At 52.7% G+C, this 14,731-nt stretch overlaps 4 protein-coding genes across 4 annotated transcripts; 2 read left to right on the top strand and 2 right to left on the bottom strand.

Moving 5' to 3' along the window:
* Window positions 1-619: 619 nt before the first annotated feature.
* Window positions 620-1,756, top strand: BDP55DRAFT_671054 (uncharacterized protein). The gene has a single exon (XM_060575431.1). It carries the CDS (start codon window positions 886-888, stop codon window positions 1,717-1,719), a length of 834 nt encoding a protein of 277 aa, XP_060427085.1. The 5' UTR covers window positions 620-885; the 3' UTR covers window positions 1,720-1,756.
* Window positions 1,757-2,432: 676 nt separating this feature from the next.
* BDP55DRAFT_634319 (uncharacterized protein) lies at window positions 2,433-3,162 on the bottom strand (the record flags this gene model as incomplete). Its single annotated transcript, XM_060572652.1, has 2 exons — window positions 2,433-2,899; window positions 3,123-3,162. The coding sequence occupies 2 exons, from the start codon at window positions 3,160-3,162 to the stop codon at window positions 2,433-2,435; spliced, it is 507 nt and encodes a 168-aa protein (XP_060427086.1).
* A 4,513-nt stretch (window positions 3,163-7,675) lies between these two features.
* On the top strand, window positions 7,676-8,743 carry BDP55DRAFT_695629 (uncharacterized protein; the record flags this gene model as incomplete). The annotated part of the gene is made up of 1 exon (XM_060577488.1): window positions 7,676-8,743. The coding sequence occupies one exon, from the start codon at window positions 7,676-7,678 to the stop codon at window positions 8,741-8,743; it is 1,068 nt and encodes a 355-aa protein (XP_060427087.1).
* A 4,755-nt stretch (window positions 8,744-13,498) lies between these two features.
* BDP55DRAFT_634321 (uncharacterized protein) lies at window positions 13,499-14,500 on the bottom strand (the record flags this gene model as incomplete). The annotated part of the gene is made up of 1 exon (XM_060572653.1): window positions 13,499-14,500. The coding sequence occupies one exon, from the start codon at window positions 14,498-14,500 to the stop codon at window positions 13,499-13,501; it is 1,002 nt and encodes a 333-aa protein (XP_060427088.1).
* Window positions 14,501-14,731: the final 231 nt, after the last annotated feature.

Below are 14,731 nucleotides of genomic sequence, written 5' to 3' on the forward strand. Positions count from 1 at the left end.
TCAAAAAAGGAGGGGAAGCCCAGCGAAAGAAGAAGTCCTGTGACAATGCTGTGTAAAAGATTTCTAGGTGTCAGAACTCTGGGGAATGATTAGCCATCATCATTGAAGTCAAAGTAATGGTATTCGTAGGTGTAGAACAGTCTCAAAATAACAAGAAAGATTCGCCTCACGTACCCCGAAAACGACTTCGTTTTTTCTTCTCTTCAGACGTACAACATCAATAGCTATTTGTTCATGTCATAGGCGAAAATTGCCAAGTATAGAAAGGCGAGAGAGAAACAGTTCCATTGGAAAGGAAATCTTCACATCTCCGATGCTTGGCAAATTGTCCGCCGTTCATGTTGGGGCACAACCCATCCCAGCGTTTGCGTATAGTTCCTTCTAGTCGGACGGGAACTGTCAACAACCCGAAGTCCCGTCGTTGCGACTACATACTTGCCTTGCTTCGGAGACTTCTTTTATCGATGTGTGGAGTTCTTCCGGTTGGAAGTTACGCCGGTGGTTCATGGTCCGACCTGGAGTCAAGCTTAAGTTTCGGCGACTTCTTCCTCTTATACCCGGACACCCCGGACACCCTGGCCGAAATTTCCTTTCTTGGCGCCGTTTGTGATGCCCAAGCGCCGCTCCGCATGCTCCACATCAACCTCCACTGCGGCGATGGTCTGTCCGAGTACAGGCCATGCAATTTGTTCGGCGGACTTTGAAGATGTGTTGGCCACGATAGAATGGTGAGCTCGTAGAGCTTCCTCTAGAGAAACATAGAGGGTCCATTCCTATAAATTGAATTGGCATGCCATGGCTCTTTTATGTTCATCAACACATCCAACATTCACTGCATTCGTAACTCTCAAGACTATATCACAGAGACTCTAGAAATTGCCCACCATGTCTTCAACTTCACCTGCGCAAGAATCTTGGTCGCTCGTCGGCAAGACGGCAATCGTCACCGGAGCATCTCGTGGCATCGGACAAGCCATCGCCATCCATCTAGCCCGGAAGGGTCTGTCCAAGTTAGCAATCACGTACGCCAGCAACTCCGACGCGGCACAAAAGACTCTAGACGAGTGTCGCAGGCTTGGAGTAGAATCCGCCATTGCCATCCAAGCAGACGCTCTTGACCCTTCCTTTGGTACCAAAATCGTCTCCCAAACCCTCCAACAGCTCTCCCCCACCTCCATCGACATCCTCGTCAACAACGCCGTCCTAAGCGACTACTCCAAGGTGGAACCGATCAACGACACGACGCTTCCCGTCTTCCTTCAAGTCATGCAGGCCAACGTATTCGCCCCGATCTCCCTCACAACCGCCGTCATACCTCACCTGCCCCCCCAAGGCGGCGGCCGCGTCATCGCCATCTCGAGCGTGCTGGCCTACCAAGCCAATTCGGATCCTACAATGACGTACGGAGCCAGTAAGGCCGCTTTCCAGAGCTACACGCGCTCGCTCGCCGAGGCGTTTGGCAAGACCACCAAGGCGACGTTTAACAGCGTCATTGTCGGTCTAACGGCCACGGACTCGGTGAACAATAGCAAGGATTTGCTTCCGGCGGGGTATCTCGATGGGCAGATTCGAAATACGACGGCGGCGGACCGAATCGGGGTGCCAGAGGATATTGCGTACATCGTTGGGTTTCTTGCTAGTGAAGAGGGTCGTTGGGTTAACGGGGCTGCTGTAAGTGCCAACGGAGGTAATCGGCTTGTCATGGCTGCTCTTGGATAGATGGTTATTATGAGGTTGGAAAGCTAGCGAAACCGCGGTACTGTTATGATTCTTATCAGAACTTTAATAGAAAGCGTCGCATATTGAAATCGGTTGCTTCATGAGGTCGACGAGGGACAATTGGACCAGCCTCTCGAGGTGGCGTTGCTTGGACAGGAACCTAGGTCATTTGGCTTTTCAGTTTCTCACGCGTGACTAAGACAGGCGGTATGTGGGAGGATTGCTAGAGATTCAGAACACATATTGAAGTATCGTGATGCCCGGGCTACCTGTGAATTGCCTTTTGACGCTGTAAATACTTGGTCGTTGTGTTAGACTAGTCATGGAAATATTGCCGCTGTAACCCGTGCGACGAGCAGCATTTGCTTTGCCTAGTATGTACCTATATATACCCCCTAAACACCGTTCCTGTCACCAGCCAGGAGGCGCCCGTCTAGATCGACGGGTCAGGTCAAACTGGCTGGGTGGTGGAGTGGTTCAAGGTCGACATTCAATTACGCCCACAGCCTACTCGACGACAGGCTCCGAGGTCGAGTGCGATTCCCAGCCAGTGCACCAAGAGATATAGCCACACCGGTGGTGAACTCTTTTTCTTTCTTGTCTTTTTGAACTTTTGGGTGTTGCATTTAATGAGGTTCACATAGACATATAGCCCCTGATGCTGGATTATACATAAAGAAGCAACATCCATCTGTATGTGCGGTTCATCATGTTTATGGCGGGGGTGGCGGCCTTTTAGTCGAAAACGGAACGTCCTCCCTGAATACATATTTCGAAGGCCAGTCCTGGTACTCCTGGCTCATGTCCGGAAGCGGGATGGGGGGACCAGTGTATCTGGAACGAAGAAACCGCTTCTCGTTCATAATTCTCAGATAGTCCAGGGTGGTGATGTCCACCACCAGACTCTCAGACTCCTCTGGTGTCCTCTCGCCCATTAGGTTGTCAGCTTGCGCAATGTCCTGCCGTAACCCCATCAGCCACGGGTGCAGCACCGAGACGTAGTCGTGTACGGTGATGTATTCTGCGTTGGACGCCTTGATGATGAGGGGATATGCCCGTTTTGGTCGGTCTGTGTCGCAGCAGCGCGAGAGCTCTCCACCGCCGCTATCGTCATCATCATCTTTTTTTTCCCCTTCGCTGCTGCTACCCTCTGACTTGGAAAGGTCGTCGTCTAGCAACTCTCCATAGACACAGCCGTCATCGTCAGGACTAGCGTGACGCTTATGCCACGCAATTCAATCACGCTGCCAACGCTCCAGAATATCGACGTGTACGCTTATAGACTTGATTTTGGGTTTAGCAAGCGACTCTCGTGAGATAGCGTGCCAGGACGTGCTGCCTTTGAGCTCCTCCTGGGTGGCAAAGGGTTCGCGCGGCGGATCCAGGGTATCCCAGCTTCGCACGACGAAGATGCTTTCCGCCAACGGGCCCTAGAGTCTCCATAGGAGATTGAGTGCTTGGGAGCTCGGGAAAGGGCTGGACATAGCGGGTGTGTTGTGATGTGAGAAGCGTGGTTATCTTTTATCAAGATTCTACGGGAAAGACCAAGTCGTTATCACGCCTCAAAATAGATGGGCGGAGAGGCGGTGCTCATAAAGCAGAGCTTCCTTCGTCATGGGGGCCCCCAGCTTGGGGGTGTAGGATCGCGCTTGCGGCGTCTATTTCTGCGCCGGCGCGCGCCTCCATCGCGCTTCGCCTTGTTTACAGACAGCAACCAGATTTGAAGGAGCTGTGCCAGTATCGGAGTGCTCCTAATTAGGCTACCGAAAAACCCAAAGGAAAAAGGCCGCTGGATGTCGGGGCCGGACGCGGAGGTTGCGGTTGAGGGACCGGGACAGAAACGGAAGGGCCCGAAGGGGTGTGCGGTTTTGGTGGAGAATACGCTTACCTAATACTCGCCGTACCGAATTGCAATTCTAGCAGGATGGGAGAATTAAAAATAGCAGTCCAAGCCACGCTTCCCCGGGTGGAACGTGGCGAAAGATGGCACGTGGCTCGGAGAGAGAGAGGTGTGGCGCATGAGTTGGCTTACGTAATACTGGCAATAGAGACGAGCAGTCGGGTAATACGAACACATCAGCATTCAGAATGGCAGGTGAATTTCCATACCTCGGTGATGATTGATGAACCACTCGGACAATTCGGCAGACCAGGGCAGAAAACAAGTAATAAATCCCCGAGGTGAAATCAGGCACGCCGTCAGTACTCCGTATTCCCGGGTCCGCGTTTCTTCGACTCCGTACGTACGGTCCCCAGCTTTCCCATTGGCTTCCTCGTAATCGTTCCCTCCAAGCTCGTTCCGCATCCTTCAATCCATCGGCCCTCGTGTGCCTGTCTGAACTTTGGGATAAACCTTCCAGGCAGTGTCAGGGTGAGAGCTATGAATGCTGTGCGATATTTTCGGTCATGAGTATCGCTAGGTAGTATGTAGATGGCTACCTTGGATCTTTTGGGTGCTGACCGGTACCCACTCATGGAAGTCAGATTCGAAGATTCCATCATGTGTCACCTCCCTACCTCCTAAGCCTCTTCGACTGACCGCTTCCATGCGATGACCGCTCCCGCACAACCTGGCGATTGTCTTTCCCATCACGAAGGGGGATGGGCAAAGAACGCTGATCAAGGGACACTCGGCGACTCGGCACATCCAAAAGCACATTAGCTGCAGCAGTTGAGGCATTTCACACCACAAACGTTAGGGATATTCTTCTTGCCCCCCTCATCTTTGAAGGTTCAGTCGAAACACTCACAATTTTTCTCTTAACGGCGGTTGAGCGGTACCGGGAATTTTTTTTTATATGGCTGCCTGATTGATGAACGAGATGCGGTTCCACGCGACCAGTGCCACAGATGGGGGTTCGGTTTAGGGTACCTTGGTTCTCGAGAGTCAATTCCCGTCAAGGCCCAATCATATCCGTCGACTCGGTCAGGGCGGGGTGGAAAACCCCATGATACAGATGCGATGATTGGCAGCTGTACTTGGTAGGGGGCGCTGATCGGCGGACTCAAAATGGAGACCCTGGACGGTGGACAAGCAGATGGAGACGGGACGGGGGGCGAATGTCACCATCGGGACGCCCGAACTAGTCGGGCCACACGGCCGGACGCAACCTTTTCACTTGCTGTACATTCAGGTGTTAGTGGTGTTGTTCAGCGCGTACTTGTCTAAAAACCGCGGATCACAGATCTGATGTGACACGGAGGGAGGCCGCGAGGGCACGCATGGGGGGGGGGGGGGGAGCGAAGATCAACTGCAAATCATCAGCCAGAACCCGATAACTGTAGCTTCAGCTGAGCTGATGTTGGAGATTGTGTGAAAATGGGTCTTTTGTTCTATTTTTTTTTCTACGTCGGTTTGAGGCGTTCGAGTGGCAAGATGAGTGAACACAAGTAGAAGAGGCAATTTGCAGTGTGCATGATGTATGGCAAGATTAACCAGGCAGCGAGCTGTAAAACTAGCATTATCCAGAGTGATATGCTGTTGATAGCATTGAGATCAAGAGAATGGTGTCGTGGAGTTGCACTTGGATGTATCTCAAGGCCGCAGAAGAAATGACCGAAACGTAGGTGGGCCTGGGGTTCCAAGTACGTACGTACCTTTAACCTTGGTCTTTGTGCTTCTAGGGTGTTTTGAGGGCCTGTACCCTGTCTAGACTCTCCCGCATGCCCTCAATGTTCCGACGGTGCCCATTATAATGGCACTTTGGTGGTATTTGACAAGTAGGATATCCATCATCTCTCAGTCAGCGCGAGCAAAAGCCGCAATGGAAGTCCACTAGTCCATCATGGAATTCCATGAACTATTGGCATAGTGGAGGCATTCTCACGAGATCTGGCAGCCTTGTCTTGGTTACAGTACCCATAGAGAGAGATTGTATACTTCGTACCAAAATCTGACATGGAAGTCGGCACGTAGCGCAGCAGACTTGGCCTTGACGTTGTTGATGTCAAGTTTGAAGTTCGGATTCGAGAAAGATGGAGAGAATACTCCGTACGTACCTGGGAGTCATCCCCCCTGCATTGAAGTACCTTGTGTCAAAGTACCGTGTACCCTGATCTCCCCGCGACTTACACCTTGTGGGCAGTTGGCAGTGACCACGGACCACGGTCCACAGACTCGGTCACTCCATCTCGACGTCGTCCCCGCCAGGGTTTCTCATCCTTCGAGCATCCCAAGCTTGGCCAAGCCTCCTCCCTCGCCCACCTCATTGCATTCCGCCCTTTTCTCCCTACCTAGCTAGCTGTGGTGCTGCGGTGCTGTAGTCCGCTTTCCGCTCTTTTCACCATGTCGCGCGAAGCCGAAATCTAGGTAGGTAGGTAGCTGTCCGGCTCATTGGCCTGTCAGTCTCTCACGCCTGTCTCGATCGCCTTTCTCTCAGCTGTGCAGTGTCCGCCGCCAACAGCCACGTCTTCCTGGCAAGCTGCCATGTAACTGCTGCTCAGAACATACGGATGGATACACAAAGCCAGACCATCACTGCGCTACCCCATGCTCCGCGCCTTCGCCCTCGTCCTTGGTCTTGGCATCCTTCCACGGCCGTATTGGGGTCTCCATCCCGCGTCTTGAATTTCCCGTCGCGCCAACTCGGCCTCTCTCGCGAGGCATCATCATTTCTCGTTGACTCCTTGTCTTGTTAGCAAAATAGGAACTTTGGCTTGCGTCGTCAAATTACATTTGCTTCCTTCGCTCGCGGCATTTCGTCCGAAGCGGGTACGGTTGCCAGACAAGCGAGGCGCCGAGGGGCTGTACCATGCTTCTCAGTCCGTCCTCACTTCTGATCGTCTGCTGCTGCTGCTGCTGCTCTCATCTGCTCATTGCTCTGCTCCCAGACGGTCGCTGTACTGATGCATAGCCTATCTATCCGTACCTTCTCTCAAGTGATCCCTCACTCCAAAGAAGAGTACCTACATACGGCAAGGTCCCGGCATTCGGGGCCGTGCTGTGCATCAAACCATGAGCTGCCAATGCCATTATCCGTAAGATACTTACCCACAGATACGGGTCACTCTCACACTGGCGTAACTGGGTTTAATTCTGCTGCCTCAGCCGCCCTCCACAGTCTCGGCCTCGCCTCACACCTCACGCCTCACACCTCACACTTCACGCCTCTCCCCTCCCGCACTCACGTCTCACACTCACACGTACACGCCGCCCCTTCGCCCATCACATCACCTTACACCAAGACCCGATGCAGCCAACCCTCGTCCCCCCCCGGGGGCCCCTCTAGCCTCCTTGCCCCATCTCTCGGACACCCTGCGCTGGCTCTGCTTGCTTGATTAGGTGCCGTGGGTGCTTAGGTCCAAGGTCCCTCCTCGATGGGGGGCCTTGTACCGGGCGGTGTCTTGCTTGTTCCGCCACAAACCTCTCCTCCTCCTTCGAATCCCTTTGGGAGCCACTTTTCGCCCACGCTCGCCTTCAAACGCCTCGCCTTAATATCATACACCAGACTTCCATCCTAGGCGGCCTTGTTCCTGTATCATCGCACCTCGCTTTTCTATACGCTCAACCCAAAACTAAAGTAAACATCCGCTTACATCGGAGGGATGAACCGCAGCATCTGATCTGACTACATCTCTCATCGCCCATCCATCGCACACCAACACGAATTCTGCTGGTCCCATCCACACCACACCTCATTCTTTGCCCATCATTGCAGAACCTCACACACACACACACACAAATCCACACACATCCCTTTGACACTAGCGTCCGAGCCCAAGCTCGGCCCCGTACATACGGATGCTGGCACCGCATCATACTGCCATACCTTTGCATTCATCCGACTCTATCTCCGCTTTGTCCTACTTTCACCCTAGCTCAGACCGCCGTCGAGTCTAGAGCATCCACTCTCGAGTCCGCCTCCCGTCCCTCATATCAACCACGGACGTCCCCTCCCCTTTCATTATGGGCACCATTTGGAGAACAGAACCTATCCCATCTCACCTATTTGACGATATGGCGTCGAGTTCAAGCCGGAAGCCCCAGATCTTCGTTCACTTCGAGTTTGGGGTCTCCTTCTCACCTAGACATGCACCCAATCAACACTCCGTCACATATGCCTCTCGTGGTTTCCGTGATCGCGCTCAGTTCCCCAGACAAGTCCCGCCGCCGAATACAAATTATCTAGCAGAGCCCTCCCACTCGGCCCATCAACACCAACCGACACGATCTTCACCACCCATCCAGGAATACTACGCACCCCAAGCGCAACCACCAATGCCGCCACACTATGAAGTCAGTAGACAATCTCGACAAGAGAGTCGATCGAGCTCCTCACACGAACGAGGTAGCTCTGCCCCGCCGCCATGGAACGACAGCCCCTGGGACGCCGAGCCGGACGCTCTAGGAAGCTCAGCGCTGCCTCGTCAACGACCGCGGGCCCAGAATGCGCCCGACTACTGGAAGGCATTGCCCGAAGTGCCTTCACGTTTCCGACTCGGCGAGGACGAGATGCCGTGGTCAGCGTCATCGTGGCCAGGCGAGTTCGGCATGCCAGACGAGTCCGAGGTCGTCGACGACTACTCCTCCGAGCTGTCCATGAAGTTCCGCGACGTCTCCCTCACCAACGCCACGCCAATGCCCCGCGAGAGAGGGGACGACGGGCGGAGACATGACCTGGAGGCGCTGTCCGCGGCAATGGTCACCGTGGACAACGGGTTTGAGAACCAGTGGTGGTACCAGGGCGAACGCCAGCAGATCACTGCGCCGGGGGTGGTAGCCGGCGACTTACACACGACCGCCGCGGCGCTGGCGAACACGACGACGACGGCGACTGCTGAGGCGGTGGTGTCTCCTCTTCCTCCTCTCCAGACCCCTGTGCACCTGCACCAGCAGCTTGGGGGCTACGATACGAGGGAGTCGATGGGATGGGTGTCTGCCCAGGGCGGGGATTCTCACGCGAGCATGATGAGCGCTACCATTTACAACCCGAGTGTCTTGGTGTCACCCATGTCGGAGTACGCGAGCCCCCGCCTTCACCGGTCGATGACTACGAGGTCCGAGGAGCTATTCTTTTACAGCTGAACGGAGGGGGGGAACAAAATCCAAAGTGGTGGAGGTTGAGCATGAATTGTTTCAGAGCATGGCGTACAGGTTTATCATTTAAGGGGGGTGGTTTTGGATCGCGGAGATCTAGGAGTATAATCGGCATTCACCATAGTTTAATCTGGATGACTAGACTATCTTGGTTGGATATGGAGTTCTCTTTTTTAGTTGGAGCTTCTCATGGAGGATATATCCATAAGTGCCCAAATTCTTGGACAAGAAGGGGCCTTGATTCGTGAGAGAGAGGCGCGGTCCTCTCTTCCACTTTCACCCAAAATAATTTTTTTTCCATAAGTCACGTTCCACAGGCACGGTTACTTTGTCTGGCCGGCCCCCCTGTGATCCTGTTTTCAACCACGAACAATCCCATCCTGAGACCCTTTGTCACAAACCAGGAACACAGGACCACAAACAGCCAAGACACGTCAAAGGCAATTCCACAAAGCATCACTTATTTTTAGGAAACGAACCCTGGATCATTGGAACAATAAAGAAAAAACATGCCTCAATAGAGCATATGGTATACCAAGCGTATTCAGGCTTGCGGGTTGTTCGAAAACACAACATGGGAAGGTTCACCAACGCCCACCCCACGTCAAACCAAGAAACAGCAGCCCATTCACCCAGTACCACGGCTTGTTCCCAGTTTGCGGATTTCCGCACCGGTCTTACCAAGGCGTCCCGCAGGTTTTTCTTTTTCTGTGTTGGCGATGTATGCCTGCCGTCATCGGGATCTCCTCACATGAGGGTATTGAAACATGGTCATTGTCCTTTTTTCGAGATGTCTAACCCGCTGATATCTAGGGGAACCCATTTTTCCCGACTTTGAAGAGCCTAGAAAGCCTTTATCTCGCGGGGTTCCGCGCGCACGCGCGCATGATCCAGCCCGTCGGTTGTGTCAGGTGTTTCTCTTTTGACATGTTTCTTTTGCGGAGGACATCCCGTTCCAACTTCGAATGCAAACGCGGCGGTAGGGAGGTATCCTTGGCGAAAGGGTCAGGGTCTTCAATTGGTATTATGGAGTCGAATGTTTGAATAAGACCCAAATTGGGGTTTGAGCAGAGGGTCACCAACGTCCATAAACGGGAGCGAGGCCGGGAGAACCTTGAGGTTTCATCCCGTTGATGCGCCCGGGGTGAGTGGGGGGGAGGTAATTGGGATGACACATTTCAGAAGCATTAGCCCACGGGTAGTATTTTCGTTTCCCGCTTTATTGCTTTCTATGTTGCTTTTGGTAACTGCCCGCCGGCGGGTTATGTTGGTGGGCCCCGGCCTCCTGGGGGGATATGGGGGTGAACCTAATTATCCATGAAAGAGGTTATTGATGGAGAGGGTGTACGGTTGTCCAGAGTGTGTTGTTGTAGGAGGAGACTTTCGAATCTCTCCATTTTGTTCCCTAGTGTGTTTGCTTTCCGGGAGAAACGGTTCGCAATACTTCATGTTACGAAGAAAGACTGGAAAGCACTTTGCTCACTCTATTCTGTCATGTTAATAAACTGAACAAACGATGCCTCTATTTGCTGTCATTCGGAGGGGTGCTGTCCAACGTTTAGATGTAGACTGAGTACGACGTGGAGCATAGCCCGGGGAAGCTAGTGGCCTCTGTTCACACCCATCTGCCTGCCTCATCTATCCTTAGGTCCGGCTCCCCTGGCGGATGGCGAGATTTCCGCAACCGCCTGCTGTCTTGAATGCCTCGTGAGAGAGTCTTTCTATGGGCTCCTTCCGCATGGGACACGTTTTCTAGAGCATGGTTTACCGAGGAGATTGGGTGGTAGCTGCGTGGTCTACCGCTTCTGTAGCCCGACCTTACGTTGTGGTAGGCAAGTTAGTTTACAAGTGTGTATGGGTAGATTTGCTGTGATGTTTTGGATGCTTATGGAAAGCAGCGATGCAATCAGGGTATCTGATGTTACGACCGTTCCTATGTAACGTTCCGCCTGAATTGCAGATAATATGGGGGCATCTGGTGGCGTTGACACGGCACGGGGATGAGTAACTGCGGTGGGTGGCTGTCGATGCCTGCCTGACCTTGGGGTCTGGAGACAGCTAGATCTCTCTAAAAAAAGAACTTGGTTATGGAATGATGAATCTCTATGCTAGTAGCTGACCAGCTTGATATCCATCTCTGTGTCTCTTGAAAAGTCCTGCGAACTAGGTGTACATCACCACATTTACGCATCTTGGTAGCGTCGTTCTGTGACGATGTTGTTCCCTGTTCACAGCTCTCTTTACGGCTAGCTACTTACTCCTTCGAAGTAGACGTAAATTACAAAGATCACAAGGAGGACGTTGTGGCGGTTTGCGCGGATATGCTTCAAAATACCTCTCAATCCAAGGACCAATCTCAGGTTCATCTTCGCGGAAAGGAATCCCATCCCGGCCAGCATACCACCCCCCTCGTCGAGGATCCACATAGGAACGAAGCAACTACTAAAGCACTGGGCATGAGTGGATTATCCGTGGGAGGGCCCAACGCCGGAGGAGAGCACGATGATGGCACATATCGAGACTCCTTGATAGTCTAGAGAGTGGGAGAGGTTATGGCAGAAACCCGTGGGTGAATATGTTTGTCTTGACCAAGATGCCTTTTCACGGTGTCCGGTTTACATCTGCTGCGGTGGGGTGGGCATGCCCATTCTTCCACGGAGGCGAGTCCTGAAGTCTCGCTCCGCTTGCTAATGATTGTGCTGATCATTTTCTATCCTCTTTCTCTTTACTTAAGCTTTATGGTTGTTTAGGTAAAAGTGCCTCAAATTATTGCGAGAAGTCATGCTGTGAAGGATTCGCTGAGAATAGATTGAGCCTCTTGAGATAGCGACACAGGCCTTTTCTAGGACTTATGGAAGAGTATTCCTCGTGAGGTTTTGGCTGGAGTTAGAACACCAAGCTTAAGATGTCTTTCTGGGCAAGATTCATCCAAACTGGTCATAAATTGCGTGAAAGCCTTCATTTCCACCTCTTGACCTTGATAGACAGGTCACTTGATGTGCCTACCTAAGTATAGAACGACAGACGCATGCCCATAATGGAGGCCTGCCTCTGCAGCCCGTTCCACCAGATCCCACGACCGACGTACTAATTACAAGAACCATGGGTTTTCCAACAGGCTGCGGCAATGGAGGAACTCGGAATGGACTATGACAAAGGGGTAAGTACAACGTCAAGCGTCTAAACATCGTGAATCTGGCACGAGACTTTGAGGACGTTAATGTATTCTTAGGACATCGACCCCTCTCAACTTGTGTCTATCTCTGAGTGCCGGGTAAAAGCCGAGTGGTTCCCTGGAAATGAGCATCGCAAGGCTTTCGAGGGCAGCCTAGTTTTACCAAAGAGAGGAATGAGTTCATAATTCTGGAGCCTGATATTGGTACTGCATCACCTTTGAAGCTCAGATATTGTCCAAGGGGCAAGGTTTAAGGGGCCAATACTCTACCAAGCTGCAAAAATGAGAGTGATCAAGGGACCCGCTCAGTTCCAGCAATACCAGGCAGCTTGGAAGGTGTCGAGCAAGGAGCCCTCGTTGAATACATGAGGCCCTAATCGGTATCATGGAGTTCGAAATACAAAAAAAATCAAATAGCCAGGCCTTGAGTTAGTCAAGAATAGGGCTTGATGCGCCGTATATCCCAATGCCTGAGGTGGAATTGAGCGGTGGTAATTACTCAGCGACGAAGCCACTCAAAAAAAACTTCGTCAAGCACCATTTGTGGCTTCATTAGAGGGAATACGTTTTCAGTAGCCCTTTCAGTGCAAGTATGATAAGGGAATAATGATGTAGAAAAGGTTACAGCTACTTCTTTCGTCATGTCCGACCTGCTTCCCCCTTGCAAATTTTGTTTCTGTAACCGCCTGCTGGCTGGTGTAACCTCTTTCGACAACATCTGCATGCAGCCCATAGAAAGAATGATTGAATCCCTGTCTCAGATATCGAATCGAGCCTCCACGGAGAGACTATCAACCCGCCTCAGCTCCCCAGGCTCTCAGTTCAGTTGCCGGCCGGATCAGGCTTCGATGTAGAGAAGAGACCCCATCCCCACACCGCCTCTAACATGTGGCGTTCAGCTGATATCCCGAAAAGTCATGATTTGACGATACAAGAAGTCTCGGCAAAGAAAAGGGGGGGTGGTGACTTTTGTGGTCGCAAGATCGGGGAATGGAGGGGAAGGGGGAAAGCTGCAGGAGAAATTAATTCTGCTGCCTGGAGGCAACGGATATGCCGCGGCGGGGATTGGGAGAAACTTGGTGGACGCTAGTGCATGTCGAACGATAGTCGGTCCGTCTTTAGTATCTACTGCGTTCAAGACGGGTTCCTGATCCTATGGTAAAAGTAATTCGGTCATTGTGGCTCTGAGGAAAGGGTTGCTTGTTTGGTTGGGTTTGTTTGGTGCCCACGATGGGTTCGGACATGTGTTTGGGCAAGGTTGGTGATCCTACGAAGATGCGGGAAGGAAGCGGTGATGGCTCTCATTTGGGTTACTCGAAATACTCCTGAGATGTTAAAAAGATTCGGCATAGTGGTAGGCTCCATAGACTGTTCGGGAACATAGTCGACTGGTTGGCATCGGAGTTCACCTCCGATGTGGGCTTGGAGAACGGCATTTCAAGTCTTGGGCATATGGTCTCTTTTCGCTATTATTTTAATAGACCGGACTTATAGATCTCCGGAGTCAAGCTACCTATTTCTATCCCAAGGAACTCCTCCTCTGTTAAGTACCTTTTACAACAATCTCTTTACCCAATAACTTTCTCCATAGCCTCGACATCCATCTCAACCCTGGGCTCCATCTGCATCGGCACGACCATGCCACCCGCAGCCATTGCACCGCTCGCCGCCGCCGTCGCAACGGCCTTGACCATATTCCCGCAGTCGCCCACGGCATAGACACCAGAAACACTCGTCTCTCCAAAAGGGGCAGTCGTCTTGATATCTCCGTTCTCCGCCGTCTCCAGCCCAAGCTGCTCCACAAAGGGACCGTTGGGTCTTGTAAACGGTGCATGAGCGAGGAAGCCCTCCGTGACTTCCTCTCCTTCTTCTCCATCTTGTCCACTGAGTGTGAGTGTAACGCTGGTGCGGTGCTCCCCGCCAGCCATGCGCATCGATGTGATTTTCCGAGTGTCAACGGTAAAGGGATTATCCGTCATGGCACCAATCTCTGAAGCGAGAGCCTCATCACCGTGAGTGTAAATCGTCACTTTTTTGCCCAGCGGCCGAGCCATGTAGGCGATATGCGTCGCCATCTTGACGCTCCCCGTCAACCCGAAAGCGAGGACGCCCACCCTCTCCGCCCCGCGCTCCTCGAAGCCGTGGCAAAACAGACAATGGAAAATCCCGTAGCCCCAACAGTTCGCGTAGCCCGGCACCTCGGGCGCAATGTCCGTGACGCCGGTACCCAGGACCAGCCGCCGTCCAAACCACGCCTTACCCTGCTTATCCTCGGCCCTAAAGAGCCCGTCCTTGACCTTGGTCGTCTTGACGACTTCGACGCCGTCGGCGAAGGTCACGGTCTCTGCGTAGCGAGCTCTGAGGTCCTCTCGCGCTTTGGCGCGGAAGATGGGGGGCGGGACGTGGTCGAAGCCGAGGACGTTGTGCATGTTGGTGGCGCGGGCGTTGCGGTAGAGGTTTGAGTCGAAGAGGACTGTGGTGTAGAGTTGGCGGGAGAGGGCTGTTGCTGTGGCGAGGCCTGCTGGGCCTGCGCCTATGATGAGGACGTCGTGGAGGATTGGGGTGGTCATGTTGTATGTGATGATGCCCGTTGTTAGTGGGAGTGCTTTGATGAGGTTTTTGTAGAGGGTGTTCATGGAAGTTGTAATGTGGTATAAGCTTGGAAGTCAAGTTGCGTGTATTCGATGAGATTGCAATATTTTCGGCTATCATTGAGGCCATGTTATTGTCTTTTATGTTTTTCCAAGTGAAGAACGGGCGTGCCGGCTTGAGACGCGGCCTTGCGGGATGTCTCCGAGGCC

Source organism: Colletotrichum godetiae, assembly GCF_030913485.1.
Source record: "Colletotrichum godetiae strain CBS 193.32 chromosome Unknown BDP55scaffold_33, whole genome shotgun sequence".
Lineage (NCBI taxonomy): Eukaryota > Fungi > Ascomycota > Sordariomycetes > Glomerellales > Glomerellaceae > Colletotrichum > Colletotrichum godetiae.

Bases quoted from the DNA above. Each gene is read 5' to 3' on its own strand.
- BDP55DRAFT_671054 (XM_060575431.1), top strand. From the start codon at position 886: ATGTCTTCAACTTCACCTGCGCAAGAATCTTGGTCGCTCGTCGGCAAG.